At 36.9% G+C, this 27,433-nt stretch overlaps 1 protein-coding gene across 14 annotated transcripts in view; it reads left to right on the top strand.

Moving 5' to 3' along the window:
- Positions 1 to 27,433, top strand: part of adgrl3.1 (adhesion G protein-coupled receptor L3.1) — a 225,729-nt gene that overhangs the window by 59,057 nt on the left and 139,239 nt on the right. For all 14 annotated transcript variants that reach the window (XM_038290305.1, XM_038290304.1, XM_038290309.1 and 11 more), the window contains exons 3-4: positions 8,631 to 8,796; positions 16,320 to 16,533. In XM_038290305.1, the coding sequence (XP_038146233.1) occupies positions 8,637 to 8,796; positions 16,320 to 16,533 (374 nt within the window). In that variant the 5' untranslated portion in view covers positions 8,631 to 8,636. The remainder of the gene's footprint in view (positions 1 to 8,630; positions 8,797 to 16,319; positions 16,534 to 27,433) is intronic.

Raw genomic sequence — 27,433 nt, 5'->3', positions numbered from 1 at the left:
CTTCTTTAATAATGCTATAATTCTGGTATAATTACAAAGCATACATTAGTCATGGTCTTTAATTTCATAGACTTGAACTGTTTTTCCCAGGTTATATAAATTGATCATATATAAACTCAGTTGTTGTAAAACTACCCAGTGCTTTGTGTATATTTGCCATAGCAAGCACATGACTAGAGACTGGATCTCTGCAAGAACTAAACAAGGAAGTTAGGCATTGTTTTAAAGCCCAACAGATGTAGGAAAAGAAAGGAAAAGTCCAATCTTAGGAGTGAAAAAGCTAGAAAAAAAGATTTGATGCTAGTTGGGATAAGATGGTGATGCCATGCATGAGTATACTGCTGACAGATGTCTGCTGACTGCACAAAGTGTAAATATTTTTTTTAAGGTGGAAAGAAAAGATTATCAGGACGAACACTATATTGTTATTTTGAAGATGAATATTCTGATTTTTTTTTATATTTTCTTTATAGACATAGTACATGACTAAGTCCCTAAAAAATTAGAAACCAGATTAATCGGGAAGATAAATCGGGCCCAGTGATTCGAGCAGTGTTGTTGTGTTCTGAGAAGGTGGCAAGTACCTGGTTGGATCCCCACAGCCTGCACTATAGTAGGCAAATTTCTCAGATGTGAGATCAATAAAGTTTAATTAATTAACCCCAATCAATAAATTATGTTGATTATAAGATTGTTTAAATTAATAAAAAAGCATTCGGGTATCTAAATGAATATTAATCAGTAGAATTTAACCACGGGTAACCTGTGTAGCAAGTTCTCTTCAAAAATTTTGTAAATCATTGCAGTTCTATGTTGTTGGCTGAGAAATAATGAGATTCATCTAAAAGTAAACATATATAGTGTTACATGTAAGCTACTGACCAAAACTGTAGATAAGCATTATTGTTATTTTGATATAGAAACACAGCTTGAATCAGTAATACAGCATGGACACAGCTGATAGTCTGCAGTTGGCAGCCCTAGGTGGAGGACATCTGGCCTGATAAAGTGCAAGCATTTGTGTGTGAGAAAGTTTCTATGCGTGTGTGTGTCAGGGGGGTACTGACACAAGTGCATGTGCATACATGTGTGTCTGCATATAAGGCATGATGACAAGTTAGCCCAGACCGGTCAGCACTCATTAGCGAAAAACAGAATCCCCAAATGAGGACTGCTCTGACAGACAGGTTACTCGTTATGGGACTGCAAATACAAGGAAACACATACAGTACACACCTAAACACACATATACAGAGAAAATGCAAAGAATTAGGCCAACACCATTTCGCTCATGGACAGATGCCACTGTTTCGCTGAGCCTTTTGATCTTAGAGACAGCTCTGTTTATGTCAACCCTTTAAAAAAAATGAAAACTTGGAGCAGAAACATATGGAACATACAAGCTGTTTCAGTTGTGCATGCAAAACTAGGAAACACTATGACCTTGTATTTGTCTTAAGATCAGAAACTTTTTTGCTACACTAACTGACCACTTTATTAGATTAACTTGTTCAGTTAATTAAGAAAAAATAGATTCCACCAACCGTGTGGCAGAAACCGAGTATATTAAGACTTGATAAAGGCTGCACATTGAAGTTTGGAACAGCCATCAGAATGGAGGAAGAAAGGATATTTACATGACTTTTAATGTGGTATGGATGTTGGTGCCAGATTTACAGTACTTTTGGATTTACAAAGAACCTGCTCCAGGTTTTGCAGAAGGAAATTGATGAAAATTCCTTGCCCAAATCAGAAGGAAATGGGGAGATTGCTTCAAGATGATATAAAATAAACACTCTTTAATGAAGGCATGTGTAACACCACATCAAGACTACAACCAACCGACCCTTGAAGCAGAAAGAATAAACTACAACAGACGAAGACCACACCAGGTGTCACTTCAATTTAAGGCTAAAAGTGACACATGCTCATCCAAATGACAATTAGCCTGCTTGGATGAGTCTTGATGTATGAAGGTTTATCTCCATCCTGCTTTCTAAGCAAACAAGACATTAACTGATTGTCAAATGCTATGATTTCCATCGTCTTGCCAGACTTTGAACTTTTTAGTATCAGTCTATCACTGTCAAACTTTCAGAGCTTAGTACTGTTGCTAACCATATCCAAACCTTTATGGCAAAACTGTAAACAAATGGTAACTCATAGCAGGAAAAGGGACAATATCATAAATCTCAAACCTCCGTAGAGTGACTATCTTAGGCAATGACCTGCACAGTCACCAAATCTTAATCCAGGGCCTGTAAGGATGCAGTGGAATGAAAGACTGACATCTTGAATGATGATCCATCATGCTGATGTATGATGCTATCATGTCAATAAGAACCAAAAATGTTTCCATCACATTGTTCAGTCTCTGTTATTAGAAATTGTGGCAGATCATCTAACGTTTCATTTCAAAAATTTGAAAGGCTCTTAACCTTTGTGCCAAGATAGGAACGAGAAAATCATTTCAATTTGTTTTAAATCTGTTGGCTGTCGTTTGAGCTAGTAGGACTATATGAGAGAGATAAACTGAGACAGAAGGTATGCTTAGAGACCTAAATCCAGGGGTAGATCATGCTTTGTTCTGTTCAGGCAATTAGTTGATTGCTGGTGTCTGTTTGGTCGCTGCTCCACTGAGATACATCAGAAGGAAAAGGGGAGTTCATTCCTGCGCTGATGAATTTTTTACCAGTGATAAGAAACACATAAGTTTTGCAAGAGCTTGTTTTCTCAGCCATTCAATGAGTACAGAGTGTAAACATATCACATATGTTCTGATAATTAGCATCATTAGTGCCTGTTTATTCATAGTATTTTAACCAATCAGCACATTAAGACGATGAAAAGAAACAGGTTATAAAAACAGTGAATTGCTTTGGGCTTTTGCCATTGTCTGTTCATTACAGGCTTTGGAGATAGAGCATCATTTTATGTCATTATCCCAGCATATGGGAGAATGCAGCAATGCTGAATTTTTTACTAGACTACAATGGTGTGACTTTGGGTTAGTCCTGGATTGCTTAGGGCTATTACAGCAGTATTGCCAGTGAAGGGACCGCAGACAATAAGCACACAGAGGAAATTAAAGAGTTAATTAAGCGAGATGCTGGTGGAGCATACGGAGTGATGGAATAGCTTTTGAATTATGAAACAGTGGAATACTGCGATGAATGGCATCCAGCCATATGTTACCGTGCAGCTCCTCTATCTAGCCAGGGACAGCTGGTCAGATTGCTCATGTTCAACCGAGTTAGAGACCAATCAATCAAACCATGCAACTCTTTCGGCTGTTTAAGCAGAAGCTAGAATAATAAACGGAACTTTATTGTGAGTCTATCACTTCGGAGGCCATTAGGGGTTTGTCAGGAACTGTTAGTAGGTATGAAATCTCTTTTCCATAGAATCCAAGCTTTTATTTATAGAAGTGAAAAAAGGTTTGGATGCTCAGAAACCTTAACGTGCTGTTGGGGAACAGGGCGGTCATAATCTTACTTAAACATTTACTCACCTTCTATCCATTGAGCGAACAAAATATCTCAATCAAATATGAAATTAATGTGTTGTTTGTATAATCATAGCATCAAACCTATGCAATGCAAGCTTCCTGTCAATGAAGATTATACTAAAATCTGTGAATACTGGAGTCCAACTCAATACTGTTGACTGTGTATTGATGAAATACATCATCAAGACAGGAAATCAAGCATTTTCTTAGAAAATATACAAAATCCAGGGTCAAAATGCTCTGTTCTAATATAAAAGACGTGTTGGTTATAGCCGAAAAAATAACAAGGAATAGATTCAATGAGAAACTCACTGTAGGATTGACATTGATCTGAATGTAACTAAAGAGACAAAGAAGTCAGACATTCTTTGGAGAGTCAGACTATTGCTTGATGATGTTAGGCAAGGGTTCCTCATCCTTCTAGCAAGGCTGGACAAACTTAATTGCTCACAATCACGTTGGCTTGTAGTTTTAAAAGTTACAAGTTATTCAACATTTTTATGAGCAACAGTTTTTTTGCTGGGAAATAATGTCTAATATGGTTATCTTCGACTATGTTGCGCCAGAGTTTACTTATATTTTAAGACATTTAATTGCCTTTGTGCACACTTGTATCAGACTGGATCAAATGTTAAGCAGCACAGGTCAATATCAGTTATTACTCTCTGTGTAAAGCAAAGTTCATTCGAAAATTTTGTGTAAAGTAAATCATTTTTTTGGTGTAAGGTAAAGTAATTAAAAATGTGGTTCCTAATTGAATATTAGAAGTGGTGAAGTAAAGTACAAGATTAATTCAAAATATAAAAATTAAAATGGAAAAAGAAATAGCGAAATGTAAGATATTCCTTCTTTATTACTAAGAGGAAAATATTCGTCATGGATTATCAGCAGTAAAGTATTTATATGAATTGAAAACAAAGAACTAGTTTTAGCATTTATGAGTTTTGTAGTAGTTCACAGTTCTGAAATCTGTGGAATGTTGTGCTAAAATGTAACATATTACAGAATATAAAAAAAAAAAACTAGTTGTTATAAAATCAAAAAAAGTAATTTCTTACTTTTTAATAAAGTCAGTTGTAATTTCACACTGTAAATTGTCCTGTTGTTCACTATTGTGCCAGGCTCTAAAACTAAAATAAAGGTTACAAATAAATAAAATTGTGAGGTGTTAGGCCTACATAAATTGGAAATAACATAAAAAAAAAAAAAAAAGGAATTGGATTACACTTCTTTTTCTTGCCAGGTCTCAGTAGGCTATTGTTTAAAGTGACATACTAATGTTTCATATTTAGGTTAAATTCAACTTTATTTAATCAAACATGTTTATTAACATTTCTGATTGTACTTTGCATGGGCCAAAGTAAAAAGTTTAAGTAAATCAAAGATATACAGACATATTAAAAAGAATCTTGTACTGTAGCTTTTTTTGTTAAAGCTGATAGGTCAGTATTAATTGTCCAGCTGCTAAAACACTGGATGATATTGATTATTAATTATATTATTAGCAAAAATACTTCTGTTCTGATTGTAATACACAGATATAAGCATATGTCTATATTTAGTAGAAGTAGTTTAGATTATTTCTTTCTTTTTACCTTTCTGATCTTCCATAACAAACTGGTATAAGCTGTTAAACAGTCAGGCTATATACTCTTGTATCAAGCCTGCAGTCTGCTTCTAGATAGACATTCAGCTTAGATTAAAATGAAAAACACAGAGTAAAAGCTTTAACCACAAAGATTTTCACTTTCATAGGTAGGTAAAAAAAAAAAAAATCTCTTGGATGTTAGCTGACAGTGTGCAGTAAAGGAGGGTTTGGGCTTGTGCTGCATAACTGTTCTGGAGAAAACTTCAGACACTACTTATCTGACATCTCATTGAATGGACTTTAAACTGCTGATAAAAAATGTACATGTTCAAACACTTGGTATACCCAGTATCCATCCAAACCGTTTTTTAGGGGATCTCATTTTGATACTTCATCTTTTTATCAAATTGCAATGCCTTCTCTTAGAGATAAATAGAAATAGCAGAAAACTACATACAACATTAATGAATAGGAAGAAATGCAACACATTTCAAAAACAACATTTTACTAAGTATTGTCCAGATTTAAAAGCTAATGGTACAAGTTCTTCTTAGAACTCAGCTGATTTGATAAAATGTTTGTACTTCTTTGTTCTGGAATGCAAATCAAATTTCCCTCTCCCGCTGTTCAGGCTCAGCCAAAATTAAGTTTAGCTTGGGTTTCTACGATAATGATCTAAAATTAATTTTCAATTTCAAGGATTTCTTTTGCCATCCATAAAAATGAAAAACAAAATCTCCAGATGTCTTCACAACTCTTATCATGCCTTGTGTTATGCGACTGTTCGGCTGCACATCAAGTTGTTAAAAGATAATTTCTTTATCTTCCTACTGGATGATCCGAATGTACATCTAAGTCATCCTCTTTATGCAACTAGAAATTTTTTTCAAGTTCTGAAAAATATCTGAGGAGCTATTTGACTTCACAGTGCTGGTATGATTGAGGCAACCTGCTATTGTCTCTTCTGGGCCAAAATGATATGGCCACATTGATCAATAGTCTCTGTTACACATGATTTATTTCCCATGGCTCAGGCTGTCTGCTTTGTTCCATCTGTCCCCGGCTCTTGCAAATTTCTACTGCCTCTCTTTCTCTCGAAGTCTCACATACACACAAACTTGACATGCATGCTTTTTCAGAGCCATGTCCAGGTTCCCTTGAGAATGGGGACCATTTAGCCACAAAATAGGACTTCTGCTGCCTTTGAACCATGCCTATGAAAAATAATGTTTGTCTGAAACATAACTAGGTTCATTAAGTAAGAGTTGCACAATGTGCTTACCCTTAGGCATACTTAAAAAAAAGCTAAGAAAAAAATCAACACATTATTTTTTTATTATTTTGTAAAGGAATTATGTAAATGTCCAGCTTTGCTTGATTAAACCTGATCACTTTAAAGGTGAAAACACACATAAATTGAGTTGTTGGCTAAATAGGCAAGCCAGCCAATGATTGGACAATGTTGGCCTGTTTTAATCAGTTCATGAAAAAAGGAAAAAGAAAATAATGTATCACCAGTCTGTCACTGTTATATATTATCTTAGAGACCATCATCTAATAATTGTTTATTGCTGATGGACCATGAAATGAACAATTAGATCTGGACATCAATATATTTCACACTTTAATGCTGATGTGGAATGCTAAGTGAAGTGAATCTTTATACAGCTAAAACATCAACAGCGATCATCTAGCCTTTGATCTCCCTTACAGAAATGCTTTTTATGGATTATTTAGCATATGGTCTGTTTTCTCATTAAACGTTCGGTAGGACATTTTTTCTCATTCTTCCAACAGAGTTATTCAAGAGTAATTTAAACAAAGAAAAAATAAAACAAAAGTGTAACATCATAGCAAATACCATTTCCTATCTTGGCTGTGCTGACCACTGTAAAATCCACATGATTTCTTCCAATACAGACACAATATGTCCTTTTAAAAAGGTGCAAAATGTAATGTCTCGCAAAACCTCACCTTTAGGCGCATGTAACAAGTGTTTTCTAAAACAGCAGGATGCATAGGAAGTAAATGCAACAGATAATTTAAATAATAAAATTAATTGTTTAACTTTTTTTCTTCACACTGAGAATTAATTGACTTGAGTAATGATGTTTAACCTACTTATGAGAAACAGTATGTGTTCAGATAATTATTAGCACAGATAATCACAAAGTTGATCTTTCCTTCCATTTTCCTTCAAATTCAACCATTACACAGTAAAGAAATAGATATATAGCTAACTTAAAAGCAATTAATGCTGTTACTGGATCATTGCAGCGGTGGAAAAAACATACACCCTTTTCTGTGGCAGAAATGTTGCTTATTTGTCCATCAGCCTGGCTTAGATGGTCAAATTCATGCTACATTGTCAAATAAGAGGAAGCCGGTGTGTTATTTTCTGGTGGCACTGCTTGTTTCATGGAATTAATATACTGTAAAATAAACCAAGGTAAATAATGTAATGAATAAACACAAATCATTACATGTATTTGTGAATTTTTTTTTGTAGACTGGCTCATTATTGTCTTAAAAGACTAGTCTTGAACAGTGTCGGGACTCTGAATATTCCAAATTATCTTTAAAAAATCAGATTAGAGCTTAACCGTTTTGCCAAAAATAAAAATTGTGATTATTTTAACCAATGTTGAGATTTCAATCTTATTTCAACTTTCCTTTGCATTAACCCCCAGCTTGTAAATGTACTAGCTGCAAGTCTCTTTATCTTTCTGTGTGGTTGCTAACCCACCTTAAGCATATTACTGCCACCTAAAGGGAGTGAGACATTTAGCATCCTACTGTTGTTAAATGTGATGGGACTAAAATTTAATGTTTCTGCGATTTGAAAATTGCATTTTGTTATATTGTGATTATATTTCAGTTGCAATAGATTGCATACTCCTATTTCAGATCCGTCTTGTTTGATTTTACAAATGTCCTGCCTTTTAGAGCCCATTCTGAAAACATCATACATGCCTGTTAAAGACATTGTACTTAGAATTAGCTGCAACGCTGAAAGTCGCATCTGGACGCATTGGGCTACACATATTGTTTCCATGGTCATTGAGAGAAGACGGACATTTAAAAAAGCCCTTTACAGAGGCAAATCCAGCATTTATTAGATACAATTCTTTAGGTGTTAACAAATTCAGCTATGCCTTCACTGCCTCTTTGATCATTTGTTTAACGCTTACTGTATATTTATTCATTTTGATATAGTTCAGCAGCCTTCTTGAATTTTACATCAGAAGACTAATAATGAATGCTCTCTTTCTTATTTTAACTGTATTTTTATTAGTAATGAAAAAAAAAATAAAAAAATAAATAATCAAATTTAAGTTATGCTTTTTAATAACATTAGATTAAGCAGATATCTCATTGGAGACTTATTTTTTAAATTGTTGCTGTTTGAAGATGAATCCATTTTTTTTTTTTTTTTTTTCTGCTCATACAGGGATTTCACATCATTAATTAAGCATCATCTTGTATTTTGATATCATATCCAATTGAGCTAATCCTCTGTGTGTCAATCTGCAGGCCTGTATGGTGTCAGAAACGCTGAGCTGTGAAAGGAACAGCTCAGTACTCGAGCGCCTGGGCTCAGCAGGAAGAACCTCCGCAACCACTTCCAGGTGGAAATCAGACACCATGTGGGCCAGCTGCTTGATCTTCTTCTCAGCTTTGATCGCACCTATTGCCATAGGTAAGTAACAAGCCCAGATTTATGATCCCACCTCATAACCTGTGTTTTTGCTTTGGAAACATTTCTACCTCTAAGATCACCTGCAATATTTATTTATATCCTCCTATGTTTTATCACTATGTATACTGGCAAAATTAACTTTTACACGGCACATATATGGACAGCATTGATGGAGCCCTAGTAGGTAATGTGCACGTTTTCTCCTCTCCCCTGTGACAGTTGGCTTTGAAGTCTCCAAAACAGAGCTTTGGCCCACTTGGACTTAATCCCATTAATGGCCACTGTCAATCACACTGTGCCTACTGTGTGCTTGTTCACACGCCTGCTGCCACACAGATGAAATGCTTTAAATGCTCAAATACTCGACTCCCACACGGACCCTCTTCAGACACACACGCACATACGCGCTGAACCCTCCCAAGCAAGCAGCCACTCGAGGCACACAAACAGCAAGGGCTTTGCTTCCGCACCGAGAGATGAGTTTCAGTTGGAGGTATTTGCATCAATGTCTGAAGAATAAGTCGGCAAATGCAAATCAGGGTGTTTATACTCAGTGAGGATTAGCTGAAACAATGAGTGTTTTGCTTGAAGAAACATGGAAGCAAGCACCACATCTTCCCCACCAAATCAAGTCTTGTTATTATTACAGGTTTATGAACACAATGTATAAGATGAAAATATTCAGAGCAAAATGTAAATGCGTATTTATGTAAAACTGAACTATAGCTGCGAAAGTTGACCTGTAGATTTTAAAGGCCACATTATTCAAGGGTACTGTGCTAATTGAGATTCCTTTCCCTCTACTGTAATTGCTGCAGCTATTTTTTGTGTCAGAAAAGATATAAATCATGCCAGATGTTTCTGATATTATATTCGATTACAGATGCACAAATCAAAGATCATAATATCACCAGGTTATATGAAGAAATCTGTTTGGGTCTTTTTCATGTTTATTCAATTCATCAAATCAAATAAATCTAAGTAAACAAACCGCTTTAAAAAAAAATAAAAGTCATATAGAGGAAAAAAATTGGGTAAAAAAAACTTAAACTCCTTAATATTCCTTTGGAATCAAAACTACTACCTCTGTCAAGAACCATAAGATCATTTTACTGTGCTTTGTAAACCATAATGTGAAAAATCAAATCACCTTTACATTTTTCTCCCTCGTCACTGAATATTAGTTTTACATACAAATACATACATATCCCAACTATGGGTATTACATTCGTTTTACTATTATTTTAGATTTGTTTCTCAATATTTTTTTATTGTGTTCAAACTGAGATTTCAACATCCATCATTCACTACAGTAGGAAAACTTGACTGGCTGCTGATTGCTTGGGACCTTAACAAAAGATAATAAAAGAAGTTTGTCTGCCATTGGTCATTCTGTAAAGGCCTTTGCAGTTTTGGTCCTTCGTTATTTACCTGTCAAGATATTTTATAGTCTCTAAAAAATATGATTTAAAGTAACAACAATAATTGATAAAGTAATAAGCATTTTAAATGCATTATTATTCGTTTCTATAATTTGTACTTGCAGTTTAAAATTATGAAAGTTAAACTGATTTTCTTTATTTTACAAAATATATTGCTATAGGAATACCAATGGAAGTTGGTCAATACAATTATGAAATTGGAGAACTTGGATTATTTTTGGTTTCAAAATTAACCAAAGTACTGTAGAACCAAGACAGTTAAGCTCATATGGAACACTGGGTATAAAAGATAGGAGTAAATTAGAAATATGTTTGGACAACATGACATCCATTGGTTATGCAATGGGGGAATGGGATGAGCTATTGACCCTGAGCCATCTGACTTCCAACAACTTCCATCATGTTTTCTATGGGTTAAATATTTATTAAAGCCAATACCTCTTTAACAGTAAAAAGGGGGAAAAAATACCCTTGTAGAAAACCAGGAAACATAACAAATTAAAGGATGTTTAATTCGGTATAGAAATCAAAAACAGAGGATTCCAAAAAATGGGTGCTGAATGGAAGTCATTGGCATCAAAAATTTAGAAGAAAATAAAATCACTCTGTTTAGTTTAATAAAGAGCATGAAAACAGCTGAAAAAAAAATATTGGAATCCAGCCTTGACATCTGGAATTGTTGCATATTTTCTGTGAAACATCATCAACATCTAGAGAGGTCAGAGATAACAGAGTTTTTTCTTTCATTGGCTCTCAGATAAAATAATTTAGTTAGACTTTTCATTAAGGTATTTTTTCACTTCTAATAATGGTTTATTTTACTCTGAGGAGGGACATTTTTCCGCCACGCTTTGGCAATTCAAATGAGAGATCACCTTTTAACTCTCTCTCCTATTCCTTTTACCCTCTCATTCTCCTTCCTTCCATCCTTCCAGCTCTTTCGCCACTCTCTTGTTCTTGGCCCAAATGCAGAAATCAATATCCTTTTGTTTCATCCGCACCCCCTCGAGGCAATGAGAGCAACTGAATAAGATTGTCTGTACCGTCCACAGCTGCCAAGTTTCTGTCGCCACTTGCACAACTAATGACAGACACATTAACGTGCACTTACGGCTCACACGTTATTAGATGAAGAGAAAGATGGGGAGCTGGTATCTGTATGTCAGTGGATGTGTTTGTAATCTTTCTGTATCAAAAGGCTGAATGTTCTTTGTTAGAAAGTAAAATGTGTTAGAGGAGATCTCTTTGGAGGCAGGGTGAACAATACAGTACTGGACTCATTGGAGATATTGTAAAAATATAAAGAATAAGGTGACGGATGGGAAAGGATTATCTGTGACAGTCAGGACATTTTGCTCATTTTGCTCTGAGTGCTTTTCAGCTAACCTAACCTTACCGCTACTTGATCATTTTAGATTACCATTTTATTACCCTGATATTCTTTTTTTCATGGATTCAGTGTGATTCTTACAAAATTATAGCTATAACTTTAAAGATATGAAACATGGGCCAATTCAAAAGGAAATGCTTCCCAAAATGTAAAAGCCAAAATAGGACCAGGTTGCTCGTGTTTAAAACAAAAAAAAGTTTGGAGTCAGATGTTTTCAAACTGGTTATTCCAAACTAAAACACCTTTAAAACCATTCTATAATACATAATAAATAGTACAGGTGATTATTTTGTAATTTGGAAAGTCTTTGATCTGTTTCAAAGTTGGCAGGAGTTGGGTTTGGCCCCTTTATTCTGGTATATGCTACAGCATGTTCCAGATAGTTCTGGAAAGGCCCCTTCCTTTTCTAACATGGATACACTAGGTTCAAAGCAAGGTTCATAACGACTTCAATAAAAAAAAATTGGTTTGTAAAAAATGTGAATGTTTTCCCAGAGTCCTGGTCAGAGCCTGCCACAATACCTTTGGGATGAATTAAAGTGCAGACTAAAAAAAAAAAAAAAAAAAAAGGCCTTCTAATTGAACTGAATCAGTGTTTGACCACAGAAAAGCTCTTTTGGAAGAATTGCTAAATTCTGATAATCCCATTCAGACACCCGGTGGAAAGCCTCTTGAAGCTGTAAGGGATGTGCCAAACACATATTACACCCTGAGGAGTAAGAGTGGGATATCACTTATGATAATATGTTTCGGCATTACCTTCAAATGACTCTACAAGGCTAAATGAAACCTCCTGAAAAACCCAACAGTGGACATCTAACATCTGAGGCTCATCACAGATACGGGCTCATACTTTGTCGGATTAATGAATTTACGGTAATTCTTAAAAAAAACATTACAAGCTAAGAATAGGGTGATTATGTTTAAAAAAGAGACCTTTATTAGATCTTTGTTCTACTTGTTAAAGAAATGATTTACCTAGGTATTTGCTGAACAAACTTCTTCAGGTTTGCTGTGAATTATTGGGGCCTGTACTGGAGGCAGTGGAAACTAAGTAAGATAACTCTTACTAAGCAAGTATAGCAATGAAATTGGTTTTGTGAAAAACCGACCATGGTTCTCACAATGTTTTATAAATAAGATCAAAGAAAGTGCGGTTCTCACTGTTTTTATCCCCATTTTACTGTACTTACAAGGGTTGTGTCTCTATATCTAAAGGTAGTTTTACATAGTGTCATGATTTTATGAAGAGCACGGACCCACATGCAGAGAAACCAATACAGAGAGACCAGGGAAAAAGTTTTAACAGGTTTATTGAGAAGCTTGTGGAGATTCCAGTGTTGCTCTGAACACTGCTCAACCGGAACTGAAAGGTGAGGGGAAGACACTGCGGTTAGTTCAGGTTCAGTGGGAAAATTGATTCTCGAACTTGAAGAGGAGAAAAGGTTTGCAGACTCACGTTTCCAGAAAAGTGGTTGACTATTTGACTCCAGTTGGTGTGGGGTGTTCCAGTGTTTGTCTCATTCGTTGGAGGGCGGACAGGGTTTACCCTGAATGCGGTTGTTTGTAGAAGAACGGAGAAACTGACTGCCACTGAGATTTCCTGCGGTAATTGAACGGACTGTGGCGCAGAGGAATCCCTTGCTCAGTGTGAAACTCAAACGATCCCTTGGAAGAAAGTGCATCAAAACCTCCAGTTTGAATCCCCAGCTCAGTTTGAGGCTCAGTTGATATTCCAGGGAAAGAAGATTCCGAAATGTCCAGTTTTCAGGATGACTTCCTGCCCAGAGGCAAAGACAAAAATAGCAAGATTAAAACTCGGGTTGACAAAAACTCAGGTTGGCTAGAGTACACAAAACTGGCAAACACTCTGGCGTCGAGGTAGTGGCAGTCAGCAGCTTAAAAGCACTCCGTTTATGAGGTAACCCTTTGCAGGTGTGTGAGGAGGTGAATCAGGACCAGGCCTGGTGAAGGAAGGAAGACACACACACAAAACACAAACCACACAGACAGGAGTCCTAACACATAGTTGTTTTTGCAAAGTAACTCGATTCATTTAATGGTATATCAACAAACATATATAGGTTTTTCTATATTATCTTGGTTTGATTTACATCCAGATTTTGACAGAGCCATAAATAAGGATTAGGTGTCCTTTATCAGGGTTTCCTTCAGGATTGCTTTGTTGTTAGTTATGTCAATTGTCTTTTTTACTCTGAATAGCTTGCCTGCCCCTCTTATAAAAAGGTATATCTCTATGGTATGTTGCTTTTACCACCATGGTTCCCCAATAAAACGGGTAATAAAACGGAATTTGCAGGATTTATTTTATTTGGTGCCAGTAGAAGAATATACCTGATTCAGATGGCTAAATTACCACCTAAGTATGCAGTCAAGCTCTCCAGAGTCTTGTTAATGACCTGATTATTTGACTCAGGTATGGTAAGAGAGGCACATTTAAAAGCACAGGAAACAAAACCCTGAAGGTCAAAAATGAAGATCCCTGGTCTAAAGCTGGTAGAGAAAAACTCTCAAAGATTTATAGCCAACTTACCCATGATTGATGGGGGCTGAAGTTTGTGGTCCAAATGTCGAAAAGCACAAAAACAGAAATAATTATATAATTATTAACGTTCATGATATGAATAATCATAGAAAGGCTGTTTTTAAATGTTCAGGCTGAATGAGTCTGTTATTTTATTATTCATATCATGAACGTTGTCTTCTGTCCAGTTGGCACCCTGGGCGGCACCATCATAAGATATTGGCTTCAAAGCAGCAGTATATGTCTGTACTGTACATCAATCTCTATCACTGCCTGACCTAACTTTCTCCACAATATAGTTTCATCCAGACAGAGGAAATCATGATGCAACCACTGAGAAAATGTAAGAAACTAACACTTTGTGCAGTAATGACCCATTGCCTTAAACCTGTATGCTTGCACACACGCAGGCACCCCCTGATGTCCTATCAATTCTTCACTTGCTAACGAGACACACACTGTCTGAATGTGTGCTTAACGTCTAATCATGGCCTGCGGTGATACACACCTATGTGTATGTGTGTGGTTGTGTGTTACTGTGTGTGTTCATTAAAGTAGACATTTTCAGTAAATGTCACTTATATATCAGTCCTATCTCTAAGCGAGAGTCTGCCATTACCAGCTTCGTGCCCGCAGGTAGTGGAATCACATGGATATCATTGACAATGGCGGTGAATTTCTCCCTCTTCATTCCATCACTCAGAGCATTTGTATGCATGTGTGGCCGTGACTCTGTCTGTGTGTCCGTAGGTGTGGGTGTGTGTGTGTGTGAGATGTGGTGAAGGGCAGTATTAAGTTGAGCCCAAGCGGAGTGTCATTGAGCTCATTCAGATTCTTTGCTGCATATGTGTAACCATGACGCTCCTCCAGCTAATGAAAGAGCCAAGGGAGGGAGGACAGGGTTTCTATGGTTACGGTGACAAGGAGAGCAATGAGAATGGTGGCTTGTCTCGCCTTTTAGGGATGTCGTAGGTCTGTGTGCGCTGATTGTTGATGTATCCATGCATGCACATACAGGTATATGTTAATCTCATTTTAATAGTTTCAAGCAGGATGAAAGATCAGAGTCTTTTACCTGTACTTGAAACCAGTTTGGTCCAGATTTGATCTACATTGTCTATTTATACATATGTGTTTTATTCTAGATGGAGCCAATGGCTCTCAGACAGATTGCTAAGGAGGAAATGAATGCTGAGACACAGTAGCATGTCCAAGCTTAAATATAATACCACCTACATTATCATTTCAGAGGCCTTAGGTGATGGAAAAACACACATCAACATCTCGGCTCATCAATCTATCAGGGGAAGATGGCTAAAGCTCTCGGGGTTGTTGCTCACAGTAACAAAGAACAACAGTTTGTAACCTGCACCATAACAATCCTAAATCCCTGGGAACATCCAGACCAACCGCAGAACTGTTATCTCCTTATATACTTTAAGTATTATACATGTATTCTTTTAACAAATAAGGTGCCTCACAAAAGTACTATTCAGATTTTTTCATACTACAACCACAAAAGTTAACATGTTTTAGGGGGTTTATTTATGATAAACCATTGTAGGTTATGATTGTGAGGCGAAATAACAAAAAGACAGATTTTAATTTCTTTAATTATATATAAATAAATAGAAACTGCTGTGCATTTTTATACAACAATTTCTTCATTTTTTGTATCAAAAATGTTATCTTTTTTTATTTAATGATTTTATATTAGTTAATAATTTTATTATCTTTAATTATTTGTGTTACCTTTATGCCATTAAAATATACTTCCTTTTTTTTATTCCTTTTTTTTTCTCTTGTAAAATATCTTCAACTGTATTGTCACTGAATTGTGCTATATGAATTGACTTGCCTTTGCTTGCCTTGCTGTTCACCTTACGATTTAAATAAATTCTAGTAATAACTTATTGCCTTCAAAGTTCCCCTAACTAGTATATGAACAACTTTTTTTCCCCCAATAATAAATACAGCTTTTGTGTGAAGAACTACAGGCTTTGTCCTCTCCTATCACGTTTGCACTCTTGAGAACGGAAGTTGAAGCGTTTCTGACATAAGATGCTCTTTAGTGGATCTCATGTAAAAACAAAGATAATATTTAGAAACCAAATTAACATATTTGCATCACTGTCTTTGTGTCCAGTGCATGGCCGTGCTCCCATCCCCATGGCTGTGGTGCGCAGGGAGCTATCTTGCGAGTCATACCCCATTGAACTACGTTGCCCTGGCACTGACGTCATCATGATCGAAAGCGCCAACTACGGCCGCACTGACGACAAGATCTGCGATTCGGACCCAGCTCAAATGGAGAACACCCGATGCTACCTTCCTGATGCGTACAAGATCATGTCACTCAGGTCAGTATTGACTGGGCAAAGTTGGGAAACCTTGGAATTTATCAGGTGTTACTTTGTCAGTCTTAAGTGTTGTATATGTAGTATGCATGTGTGAAGTGTGCAATCTTAAGTTATGCAGCTGGGACAGAGCTAACAGCATTAACATCAGCTGTTTTAAATGAGCCAAAGAGATCAGAACAACTGTATTTTTGTGTTGTCATCTCTTTTAGTTTATAAGTCAAGCTCTACCTACACATTAATATGCTTTCAAAAAGATCACAGCAACAAACAACTGAGAAAAAACTAGCACTGAAAGTAGTGGAAAGGAAAGAAAACCAGAGGTGAAGGAAAATACACTTAAAGCAGTGCAACTCCTGAGCTCTGCGTCTTGCGGACTTGCTATTAGGAGTTCCTGGCAATGCATTGCAGCACAATAACATAAAGAAATAGGATGGAAATGTGTCAGCTCACCCTTCTCCCCACTCACTTCATCGGTGTGAATAGCTCCTCTCCTGACAGTGTTGTTGTGCAGCACAATGATTGAAGGTCATAAAGTGCTTTGCAGAGGGTTATCAGTTTATTATTGAACGAATGCTCTGTTTCTATCACTTCAAAAGGGCTGTGATAGCCAGTTAAAGAGAGTGTTATTTTCTTTGCTGTGTATTTCCGAGTAGTTGGGATCTCACCTGCAGAAGCCTGAAGAAGGCATTGGCCAGAGTGATTTTAGTTCAGACAGTCTGGGAGAAGATCTTAACAGAGAGTCAAGCCAAATGCCTCCCAGCAAATCCTGTTAAAAAGAAAGTTCAACTATATAAAAACAACACAGATCATATGCTGTTGAAGATTCTCGGTCACCCAGGTCATAATCATCATAAAAAAAAAAGAAAAAAACAATCCAAAATTTGTTTCCAACTTTGAAGACATTTCGCTTCCCATCCAGGAAGCTTTTTCTCCAAACACAAAATCCCAGTACATTTCAAACCTAACAAGTCCCTAAACACAAAACCCAAAGTTATGTTTTTTTTTTTTTTTTTGTCTTTTTATTGAAAAAGCTTCCTGGATGGAAGCTTTTATTATTTTTTGATCTTGTCGACTTTGCAAAGGAAATGCTTTGTACTGTTAAAACAGGAAAATGACTCATTAAAATGTTCAGATTTAATTTAAGAAAACAAATTAGATTATGTCAAGTAATCCATCCCCTGCTTGGATTTTGCATGTTCTTTGGGTGCATGTGTGGTTCTCACATGGTACCGTGGTTTTTCTCCACAGTTCAGGAATGTTCTTAGTTGCCCTATTTCTTCAAATTCTAAGAATACAATTTAACAATAAACGAATTGCTATAAAGAACTCAAGTTTGCATATGACTACTAAAGAGTTTTTGTTTTTATTATTTCAGTGAGTAATCAATATTATTTAGCCATGAGAAGTTGTTTTTTACACGGCTAAATGAGTTGATATGACCATAGACCCTTCTTAAATGAAATTTATATTATTACATGAAATATAAAAAAATAAAATACATTATAAATCACCTCTAAACATCCTGGTACACTAGTAATAAATGTGTAACAAAGTCTAAAAATGAAGTATTTGTTTTGTTAGCGAGTTACTTATTGTGTTTCCCATTGAGTCTCTCAAGAGACTTATTTTGTTTAATCTAGGAACAATTTCCTTAAATTAAAGACAGGATTCTTATATTATTTCTTTGACTGATTGTGCTAAGACATGCATTTGTTTTTAGGCTAATTATACAGTTTTACAATAAAGAGGACCTTTAACAATGAAAGGTAGTGAAAGTTGGCAAGAAGAAATATTAGGCAATTAAAGTAAACAGGTTGTAAATGTTTGCCTTTGTTCATTTTAGAGACAAATGTGGATTTAACGATCTAGTCTGACTTTGCTATTGTTCAAGTTCTTCATCTGGTGCTTCAAGTTCTACTTGTGTTAAAATGGGGAAGAACACTGTAAACATTGCTCAAACTAGACAGTACTTCAGTAGATTAGACGTCATTAAAACCCCTTGTGGTTTCTAGTATCTAAGCTACTAAACTCTTCTATTATAAGCAGGTATGTTGGTCAGAACTAAATGGAAGATACTACCAGGCCCAAGATAGCAATGTTAAACCAGGGCTCTCTGTAATGAGAATGTCTGGATATAAATAATTCAATTATGTCGTCATTAGTATCTGGATTTTTCAGATCATGTGTTACTGTGACTTTGAATGCCCCCCTCCTGCTGTCCCATTATTTCCTCCCCTCGTCTTTCTTCTGCTTTAGTGCTGCTGTTCCGTCTCCTCCCTTCTCTGCGTCTCTGGCAAACCACCTGTCTCTGACATGTGCTGGTGTTGTGATGGCCATTACTTTGGCCTGGCTTGGTCTCTCTAAACACTCTGGCTGTGGCAGCCTGTGTGGCCACTCTCTTGCAGCCAGCCCCCTTCCCATCTATAATTTATATGCAGGCATACACACACACACACTCACGGCATGTTCCACACATAGCATACGCTGCCCAGGGGCTATACCAGACTTTAAGCTCCAATTAGCAGAGCCAGAGGCCAAACTTAATCTTGAGGGATCCTCTGCGGAGGTGACTTAGACCGGAAACAACCGTTTATCACCTATATTTGAGGTGAGAATATGTGATTGTGTGTCGCTGTTGGCAAGTTTTATTTCATGCAAGCAGTACTGTATGTGCAAAGCAGTAAACAGAGATGTGTTTTGAAGAAATGCACACAGTGAGTCAGTCAGTGTATACACATGCACATATCCAATATATGTGTTTGCAAACTTGTTAATGTACATTAAAGGCTTTATTGTGGCTTTTCCACGCATTGCAGGGGAGAGGTTGTTTTCTATGAATTCAAATCTTGCACCACTCTCACATGCCTCCTTACTCAGTCTGTTTCAGGTTGTCTGGTTCCCACTCTATCATTCCCTCTGTGTCTGTATCATCTCTGGCTTTCAAGCTCAGCTCAACTGACTGATAAAATCAGAGCATGTTCCGCCTGCCCAGTGTTTCCCAAGTATCATATTCCCTTTTTGTTTTCTCCTCCACCGCACTCCAAGGCCAGCCAAAGGCGTGCACACGAAAGCTGTGTGACGATACATGTGTGCATGTGTGTACACATGTGTGTGCATGTGTGTGCCCAAACGGCATAATTGGTCCTGATATCAAAGGCTCATATCTCTAGAGAGTCTCACAAGACTTCTCAGGCAACTTAGAAAGGACCTGATACTGCTGCATTTACCATATTATCTTCCCATCGGTATATAGTGGTTTGAAAGGGAAATGAAGGCTTGGCCATGAAAGGTGTGCTTAATCTGTTTTACTGGTACACTGGCGTCAGTTCAATGACTCACTGCTTTTATATATATATATATATAAATTTAAAGAAAAATGCAGCTGAAAATTTGTTGCAATAAATGGAGTTTTCGGCTTCCTTGGATTTCTTTTAATTTTTTTTTAATCTTAAATAGACCTAGACATGCACTTATCAGAGATTTGTGTCCATTTTCACATCTCTGATTGACTCCAACTTTAGCCTTGCTCCAGTTTCTGTTACAGGATTAAGAATACTGTTTTCTTGCCCTCTTGCCATGATACTAATTAATTATTCATAGCAGAAGCAGAGGAGACATTAAACTGTGTAAACTAAACTATTTTACATTGTCTGTGTTAAGAAGTACCACAATTAGCAAAGGAAAGTGCCTGCTCCATATCAAAACACCAAATTCCCCAGTGCTGTTGTGTCAGTTTTCCTTTTTCTATACATAACCTCAGTAGTAGTTTAGAATTTTTAAAGTAGTTTTATATGTTTACATATGCAGCAATCAAAGATTAAACAATATTTGGCAAGTCTTTCTGATGGTTTTTCAATGTTTTGAACATAAATTGTATTCCACTTCATTTCTTCAAGAAATGCATTCCTAAGGTCAGACATTAATCTTTGTCTCTATATGTGTTCTCCAAATCATCCCAATAGTTTTACACCAGGTTGAGTTTCAGACTCTACATGCCGGTCAAGTTCTACCACACTAAACCCTTGTCTTAATGGATCTTGTGTGGTGCACCGGTGAAAGATCCTGTTAGAACTGAATGAGCCATAACCAAACTGTTTCCACAGATCAGGGACTTAAAATTGTTCAAAATGTCCTTGGCAGTTACAGTTTCTTTATAACTGTAATGCAGAAGCAAATTGTTCACACCATGATGCTGTTAAATTCAACTTGAGGAGATCTGTGCTGTAGTTGAAAATGTACCTTTATGGCAAATTTTACAAATTCAATCTATAAGGCTCTTACCTGTGACTACTCTCCAGTCATGGGCTCAGCTCTGGCCTGTTGCCATGCCTTCATGAAAACCAATCACCGTACAGGACATCTCTGCTTCCTGCTAAACAGCATCCCTCCTCTGCCCCTTATCCACTTTCATCTCACAGGACGCCCTACAGCTGCCCTCATTCTCTATTGGCCATTCCACAAGTTTCAGTCTTCGGGGGGGGATAGACATGTCTAATCGAGCCCTACCTGGCTATGGAGAACTGCATTTAACTTCAATGTCTTCTTCTGAGTTCTTGGTGGCAAATTAATTTTTTTCATGTCAATGAAACTTTTAATTTGCAACTTTTTCTGTTTGAGTCTCTCCAGCCTAAATTAATGTTCATCATGCCTTTTAGATAAACAAATTAATCACCTCTACACCAACTTGGACATGATGCAGTCAGGCAAGTACTGTTTTGTTGGCAAGTATCAAATTCAGACACTTGCCAGACACTCCACTGGATTCCCGTACAGGGAGGCAATGTTCTCTCATAGGGACATATTTCCATTCAAATAGAGTGCAGTGATGGCATGCTTTACACTATTGTGTCTAATGGCAGGCACTGTACTTTGCCATATACGGTATGGATGCAGGTTCTAGAACTGATCTCAAGGCCACATAAAGAGCAGAGGACTGTAGCTACTGACTCTGCAGAAGGTTGGCAACCTCTGCATACTTTGCACCTCAACACCTGCTCACCCTGGTCTGTGATTAAGTGGCCCACCACTTTGTGGCTCAGTTGCTGATGTTTCCAGTCACTTCCACTTTGTTATTATACCATTAACAGCTGACTGCAAAATATTTACTGACCCCACGTGGACCCCATCACACAAGGCTCCACTAAAAGCCTTTGCAATGTTGCCTTTCTTTTTTATAAAAAAAAAAAGTTAGGTATAAAACAACCAACTTTGCAAAAGTAAAAATGACGAAAGACTGATAGAATCAGCAGTAACTGAAGTCTAGCACTATTTTTTGGCAGCCTGAAAAAACAGTTTGAAGATTTTGTACAGCCTTATTTACTTAATAGCTTCTGACTTCACAAGACATTCTTGACTGTATTTCTAAACCAACTCGTTCATTCTGAAAATAGCTCATTCTACACATAATGACACTAGCTAATAAAAAAAATAATTTCATGTTTTTGACATAAAATAGACCAGGTACACATTTGCAGTTTGGAAACACTGGATGATGGTGGAAATGAATAAAAACAAAACAGTTTGGTTTATTTTTGTAAAGAACTTAACTTACCAACCCAGGTTATAGTCTAAACATTCACTAGGAGCATTAAATTTAACAATTTAACTTGTTTAAAAGAAAAAAAATCAACAGTTTTGAATGGACTTGAGTGTCTTGATGTCACTCTAAACCTTACTGCATATGGAAACTGATGAAGCAGTTCCTTTCTGATGTGAGGCACAGGTAGGTGTCACACCTCATTCACTGCACTCTGACAGTACCTATACTGCCTGCGTATTTACACAGACCCCTGCAACAAATAAGAATTGCACTCTTACAGTGAACTGTAACGTCTCCATATTCTTCATCATTCTCACTGTCTCTATCATACTCCCTCTCTCCTTGCTGGGTTGCAAGCTGCTCATTTTGGTCATTGCAAAATCCTAATTCATCCGTGTTACCATCTACCGGAAGCTCAAGTTTGGTTTTCTTCCATAATTTGTAAAACATTGTTGTATTAATTATTTAAATGGAAGAAAAGGGTATCAATTATAGTCATATGTAGCATGAAAAGCAGTAGACCCTAGCAGATCACTGCATGTTATCAATATGCTGGAGTAGCAATACAATTATATTACCATATGGCACCATCTACTTTACAACTGTTTGTCATTATTAAATGATCAAATGTAGCAAAATAAACCATAGAGAACGAACTTACCTCATTTATTGATGAGCATTTATTTTTCCCCCATCCACAAATGCCACAAAAATACTTATTTTTAGTCAAGCGACAAATATAAACCATTCTATTGGCTCTCTAAGAGTTCCATCTCTTTTTCAGTGCACTACATCTTAAAAGTGTACCATAGACGGTTAAAAGCTTTTCACTTGATAGGAACTGAGTATTTCTAGCACAACCTGGTAGTGCTTCTTGAATGGTTCATTCACTTTTCAGAAAAATAATGGATTTTTAGGTGTCCTAGCAACCAGACATTCTCCAAACAAAAGAAATTCCTCAGGTCCCTGATTTTTGGTGCATCTCTATTGATACCATAAACATGTGATTTCACTTAGGAGTGTTTTTAGACTCACCCTACTTGAACTTCAAGGATAATAAATCTTCCTTGTTTCACCAAATGTCTCAAAGCTATCAACATTGGGCTCATTCTGGGTGTGGTTAGACTGACTGTATATTAGAGCAATATTTCATATGTGGGAGCACTACAAGCCAAAATGTTGAAAACCCTCCAAGTTACTGCAATCTATTTAGATAAAAATGACTCTAATGAGTCTTTAGAGGTGCTTCACAATGTACTTCCAGCCCCTCACTGATACTTTAGCGCTTCATGAAACAAGCACCTTTTAGCTGGCTCACCCTCATTCACGTTTTTCTTCTTAATCCCCCAAAGATGCACACTAGAAACTGAAAAATATGGCCAGCCTGAAGGACATGTAGACTTTCAACATATACATTCCAACTCTGCACTGCTACCTCTGTCACAGCTATCGTATTAAAAATGTTAGAAAATTACTTTTAGACTTCAAACAGACACCACCCCCTCCCATACCCCTGGCTGCCATCTCTATTCTACCTCATCACCTTCTTTGCCCTCTTATCCCTTCTGTCCTGTTCTCTTCCAGGAACCTTCATCTCTTCTCAAGTAGTACCTTAGCACAAAGAGAATCAGCTCCAACTGGAAAAACATGGGTGGGGACTCGTTCTCCGTGCCACTCTGGCCCTTTCCCTTGCATTCGGAAGTGTTAAATAGCAACATGCTTCATTTAATATTCTCCTTTCTGTCACACTCTCAATATTTCAATTTTTTTTGTCATTCCATTTCCATTTTTTTCCTCTTTCTTTTCTTTCCTTCCTTCCCACTCCTCATTCCTCAAATCGGTTTGCACTCCCCCATTTCTCACCCTTACTGTCACTTTCCCTTCCGCCATCTGTTTTAGCTTTCACTTCCATTTCTGTTTTTACATTCCCTTTTTTCCTCTTCACATGGATTGAGCAGAGGTGGGTTACAGACTGGGGGCCTAAAGGTTGAAGCATGTTTCCTGGATTTTATATGCTGTTTCTATGGCTTTGGGCTCATATCGACCAAAGTTGCCCTGGTCGTCTACATGAGAGTCATTATAGTCTTTAGATGAAAGACTCAATGGCTTGAAGGAAAATATATATGCACCACCCTGTGAGCCCACACATGAATGTTGTCCAAAAAGCAGACTTGGAAAAAAAAAAACAAAGTAGTTTCTCATCTGTTCCTCCTTTAAAGAACCAAGCCTCAACCTTCAAAGCTTTGGGTTGATTGTGTTTGCATGAAAACTTTGACCATATATACATAAAGAAAATTCATACACAGACACTATATTTTGAAGGTGCACATCCAACATAGTGTGTTTTTTTAATGTGAGTATGAGTTAGTAAGTTTGCAGCAGCAGTGTTTGAAGCATTCACTCAGGACACAGTAAGGAAACCTCTGAAGTTCTCTCCTTCTGACTCTGAATTATACAAAACCACTTGAATCACTGTCTGCAATGTAGTGTTAGCCGTGCGCTGCAATCCAAGACTGTTACTGGCAAACTACACCATAAGGTTTGCTGCTTCTTTTTGGTTTGTTTTCCCAAGCTTATCTTCACTTCCTCTGTCCTCCCCATTTGAGTGTAATCCATCTCTTGTAAAGGCAGAAGAAGGAGGAGGAGGGCGAGAGAGGCTGAGCAGATAATGATGCATATAAATGTTACCAAACCCTACATAAATCTTAAACTTTTGATCATTATTCCAAACCGTGCCTCAAACCATGAAAACAATATTGTAGACTAAATTGAAGTTTTGTGACTTCTGTAAGAAAGACTTTCTCAGAGGTAAGCCTGGAAAGTCCCTTTTTTCAGAGGGTTTGTGTTTTCTTTATTTTTTCTGTTTAAATTTTTATTTGGTAACGTATTCAAATTAAATTAAATATTTCATATGAGGGCACTTTTTTGGGGGTAAGTCTAAGCTTTTCCTACTGTGTGCATTGTAAATTAAATTGAGCAATCTGTGTGCTTCCTACATTTTTTCATAAAAAACAACCATTGATGTTATAAAATCAGTTTGTGTACATGAGATTAGAAGATAATATCTCTCTCATTTTTAATTTTAATAAGCAAATATATTGCAATGACAGAATATAAAAAAAAGCACTTTGAAATTCTCTTCCACAAAATAAATCATCTAACGCATCCAATTTGCATAAACGATATGAGAGAAAAATGTAACCTGATACCTGATTAGATGGTGCAAAAAAAACATTTTTCCCCTTCCCAAAAAAGGGGACTTCTTTGACACCTTCTTAATATGTATGATATTTTTTTGTTTTATCAAACTAGATAAAGTATTTAATTAAGGAAACAAAAGAAAAAATCTTTTAAAGGCACAATTTATGAAAATCCTTAAGACTTAATGTCTTATTCTCATTGTCAAGCACATATTGAGAGGACTTCAGAGGGTTAAGAAACAGAAAACTCTTTTTATATTTTCTTTTTTTATCTGGTCTCTCTACTTGGTCTTGCCTCTCACATCTATCCTGCTTACCACTGAATGAGGTCATATTTTGAAATGTCCTACTTAGTGTGTCCGAATGCATGCAATGCTTTAAACCATTGTATGTGCATGTGCTTCTACCCTCATGAAGTCACCACAGCAACATAGGATGCCCTGCAGCCCACCAGAGGCCCAACTGTCACCCCTGCTCAGAGGAGTAATTAGTGCCCACACACATACACACACTTATGTAGATTCACAGAAGTTAGGTTACACTTAAATAAATATTATGCAAGCTAAAAATTATTTTACCTCTCCGAAGTATTCACATTTTTGTTTTATATATTTACATTCTCAAACAATTCCTTTTCTTAGAATTTTAAGCAAGAGTCAAAAGAAACATTTGTATAAGGAGTAAATGATTGCATGATTTTCAAACTGTTATTAAAATGTAATAGCTTGAAAAGTGTGGCATTAATTTGAAATAAGTCCCTTAGCTTCTGATAAGCTAATATTGCATGCCCACATATCTCTCCCCATAGTAAAACTGATGGCAAGGTCAGGGTAAAAGGATGTTTTTCTTTCATTAAAGGCAGTTAACATGATCAGAAATCATGACAAAGTGGATTGAAAACCAGAACTAGTTTGAGCTGTTTTGCTAAGATTGCAAACATTTAATCCAATTTATGCAAATCAAGCATATAGACGCCCCATAAGGCTTGCAACCATAATTCCAGCTTTATAAAGTATTAAATCAGGGGAGGCTGGATAAAAATATATACTGCAGTTTCCCCAACTTTTATTTTTAAAAGAAATTTGAAACCATATATAATTTTCCTTTCACTTCACCATTAGGTGCTACTTGTTGCTGAGTCATTTAAAATCCCAATAAAAGGTCTGGTTACTTTCTAAAGACTATTTAATGATTAAAAAAAAATGTGATATGACAACTTTGATATGACAACGGAAACAAATGTTTCCGTTGTCATATCAAAGAGGAGGTCAAAGAGTGCTGCAACCATATTCTGCTTCATTCACATGCAAAAACACCTTAACACATGGACAGTAATCTTGGCTGTTTTTCCCCCCTAAACCTCTTTATGGCAGAGTCTCCCCTGTCTGACCCTGTTCCTCTGTCGCTGCAGCTCTGCTAACCTTAGTTATCGTGCTTCACTGAGCAGCAAAGCTACATGGCTGCCTGAGAAAGGCTCAGACACCGCTCACTTTCTCTGCCTCTCAAACCTAAACGCACACACGGTGTGACAAGTCCGGAGACGACGAGTGTGAATCAGTGGCCCTGATGGGGCCTGTGTTAGGACAGTGACTGACTACCTGACTGAAGTGACAAATCCAAACCATGACACCAGGGAGCAATACCCCAATAAGTCAAGTGCAAATATACTGCATCCTGAATTGACTGGGCTTCCATTCGGTGAGACTGACTGGTTCCTACAGGTTACTTTCAATATACAGGCTCCCCTTCTTCTTTTAAGCAACAATTGAGAATAACCTTGCTGCACGAACAGCTCAAAATTTTTATTTTCAATGCAGAGTTACAGTCTCTCTAGACGGGTGATTAGAGTTAAAGTGGACCATCATAACTGTTTACTGTAGCAAGTGAAAAAAAAAATCCACAGGCAAACATAATGAAGAGAGAAGGACTAGGATCTGAGCAAAGGAATGTGCCTAGGTGGAGTAAAGAGGAAGACTCCCCAAGTGTGTCCTGGAATTGGACGAAGGGGAGGTTGCTATGGTTACCACTGGAAGAAGAGAGGGGAGGAGGGGAGAGATGGCAGAGCTAAAAAAAAAAACTGCTTGGTTGTCAGTCTAATCAAAAGGATGGAAGGAGGACATGTTTGGTGCCTTTCTCCATTAAAGGCTGTTACCATATCATT

The sequence above is a fragment of the Cyprinodon tularosa genome, unplaced genomic scaffold (assembly GCF_016077235.1).
Source record: "Cyprinodon tularosa strain WSP-4 unplaced genomic scaffold, ASM1607723v1 ctg279, whole genome shotgun sequence".
Classification (NCBI taxonomy): Eukaryota; Metazoa; Chordata; class Actinopteri; order Cyprinodontiformes; family Cyprinodontidae; genus Cyprinodon; species Cyprinodon tularosa.
This window is presented reverse-complemented; position numbering and strand designations above follow the sequence as displayed.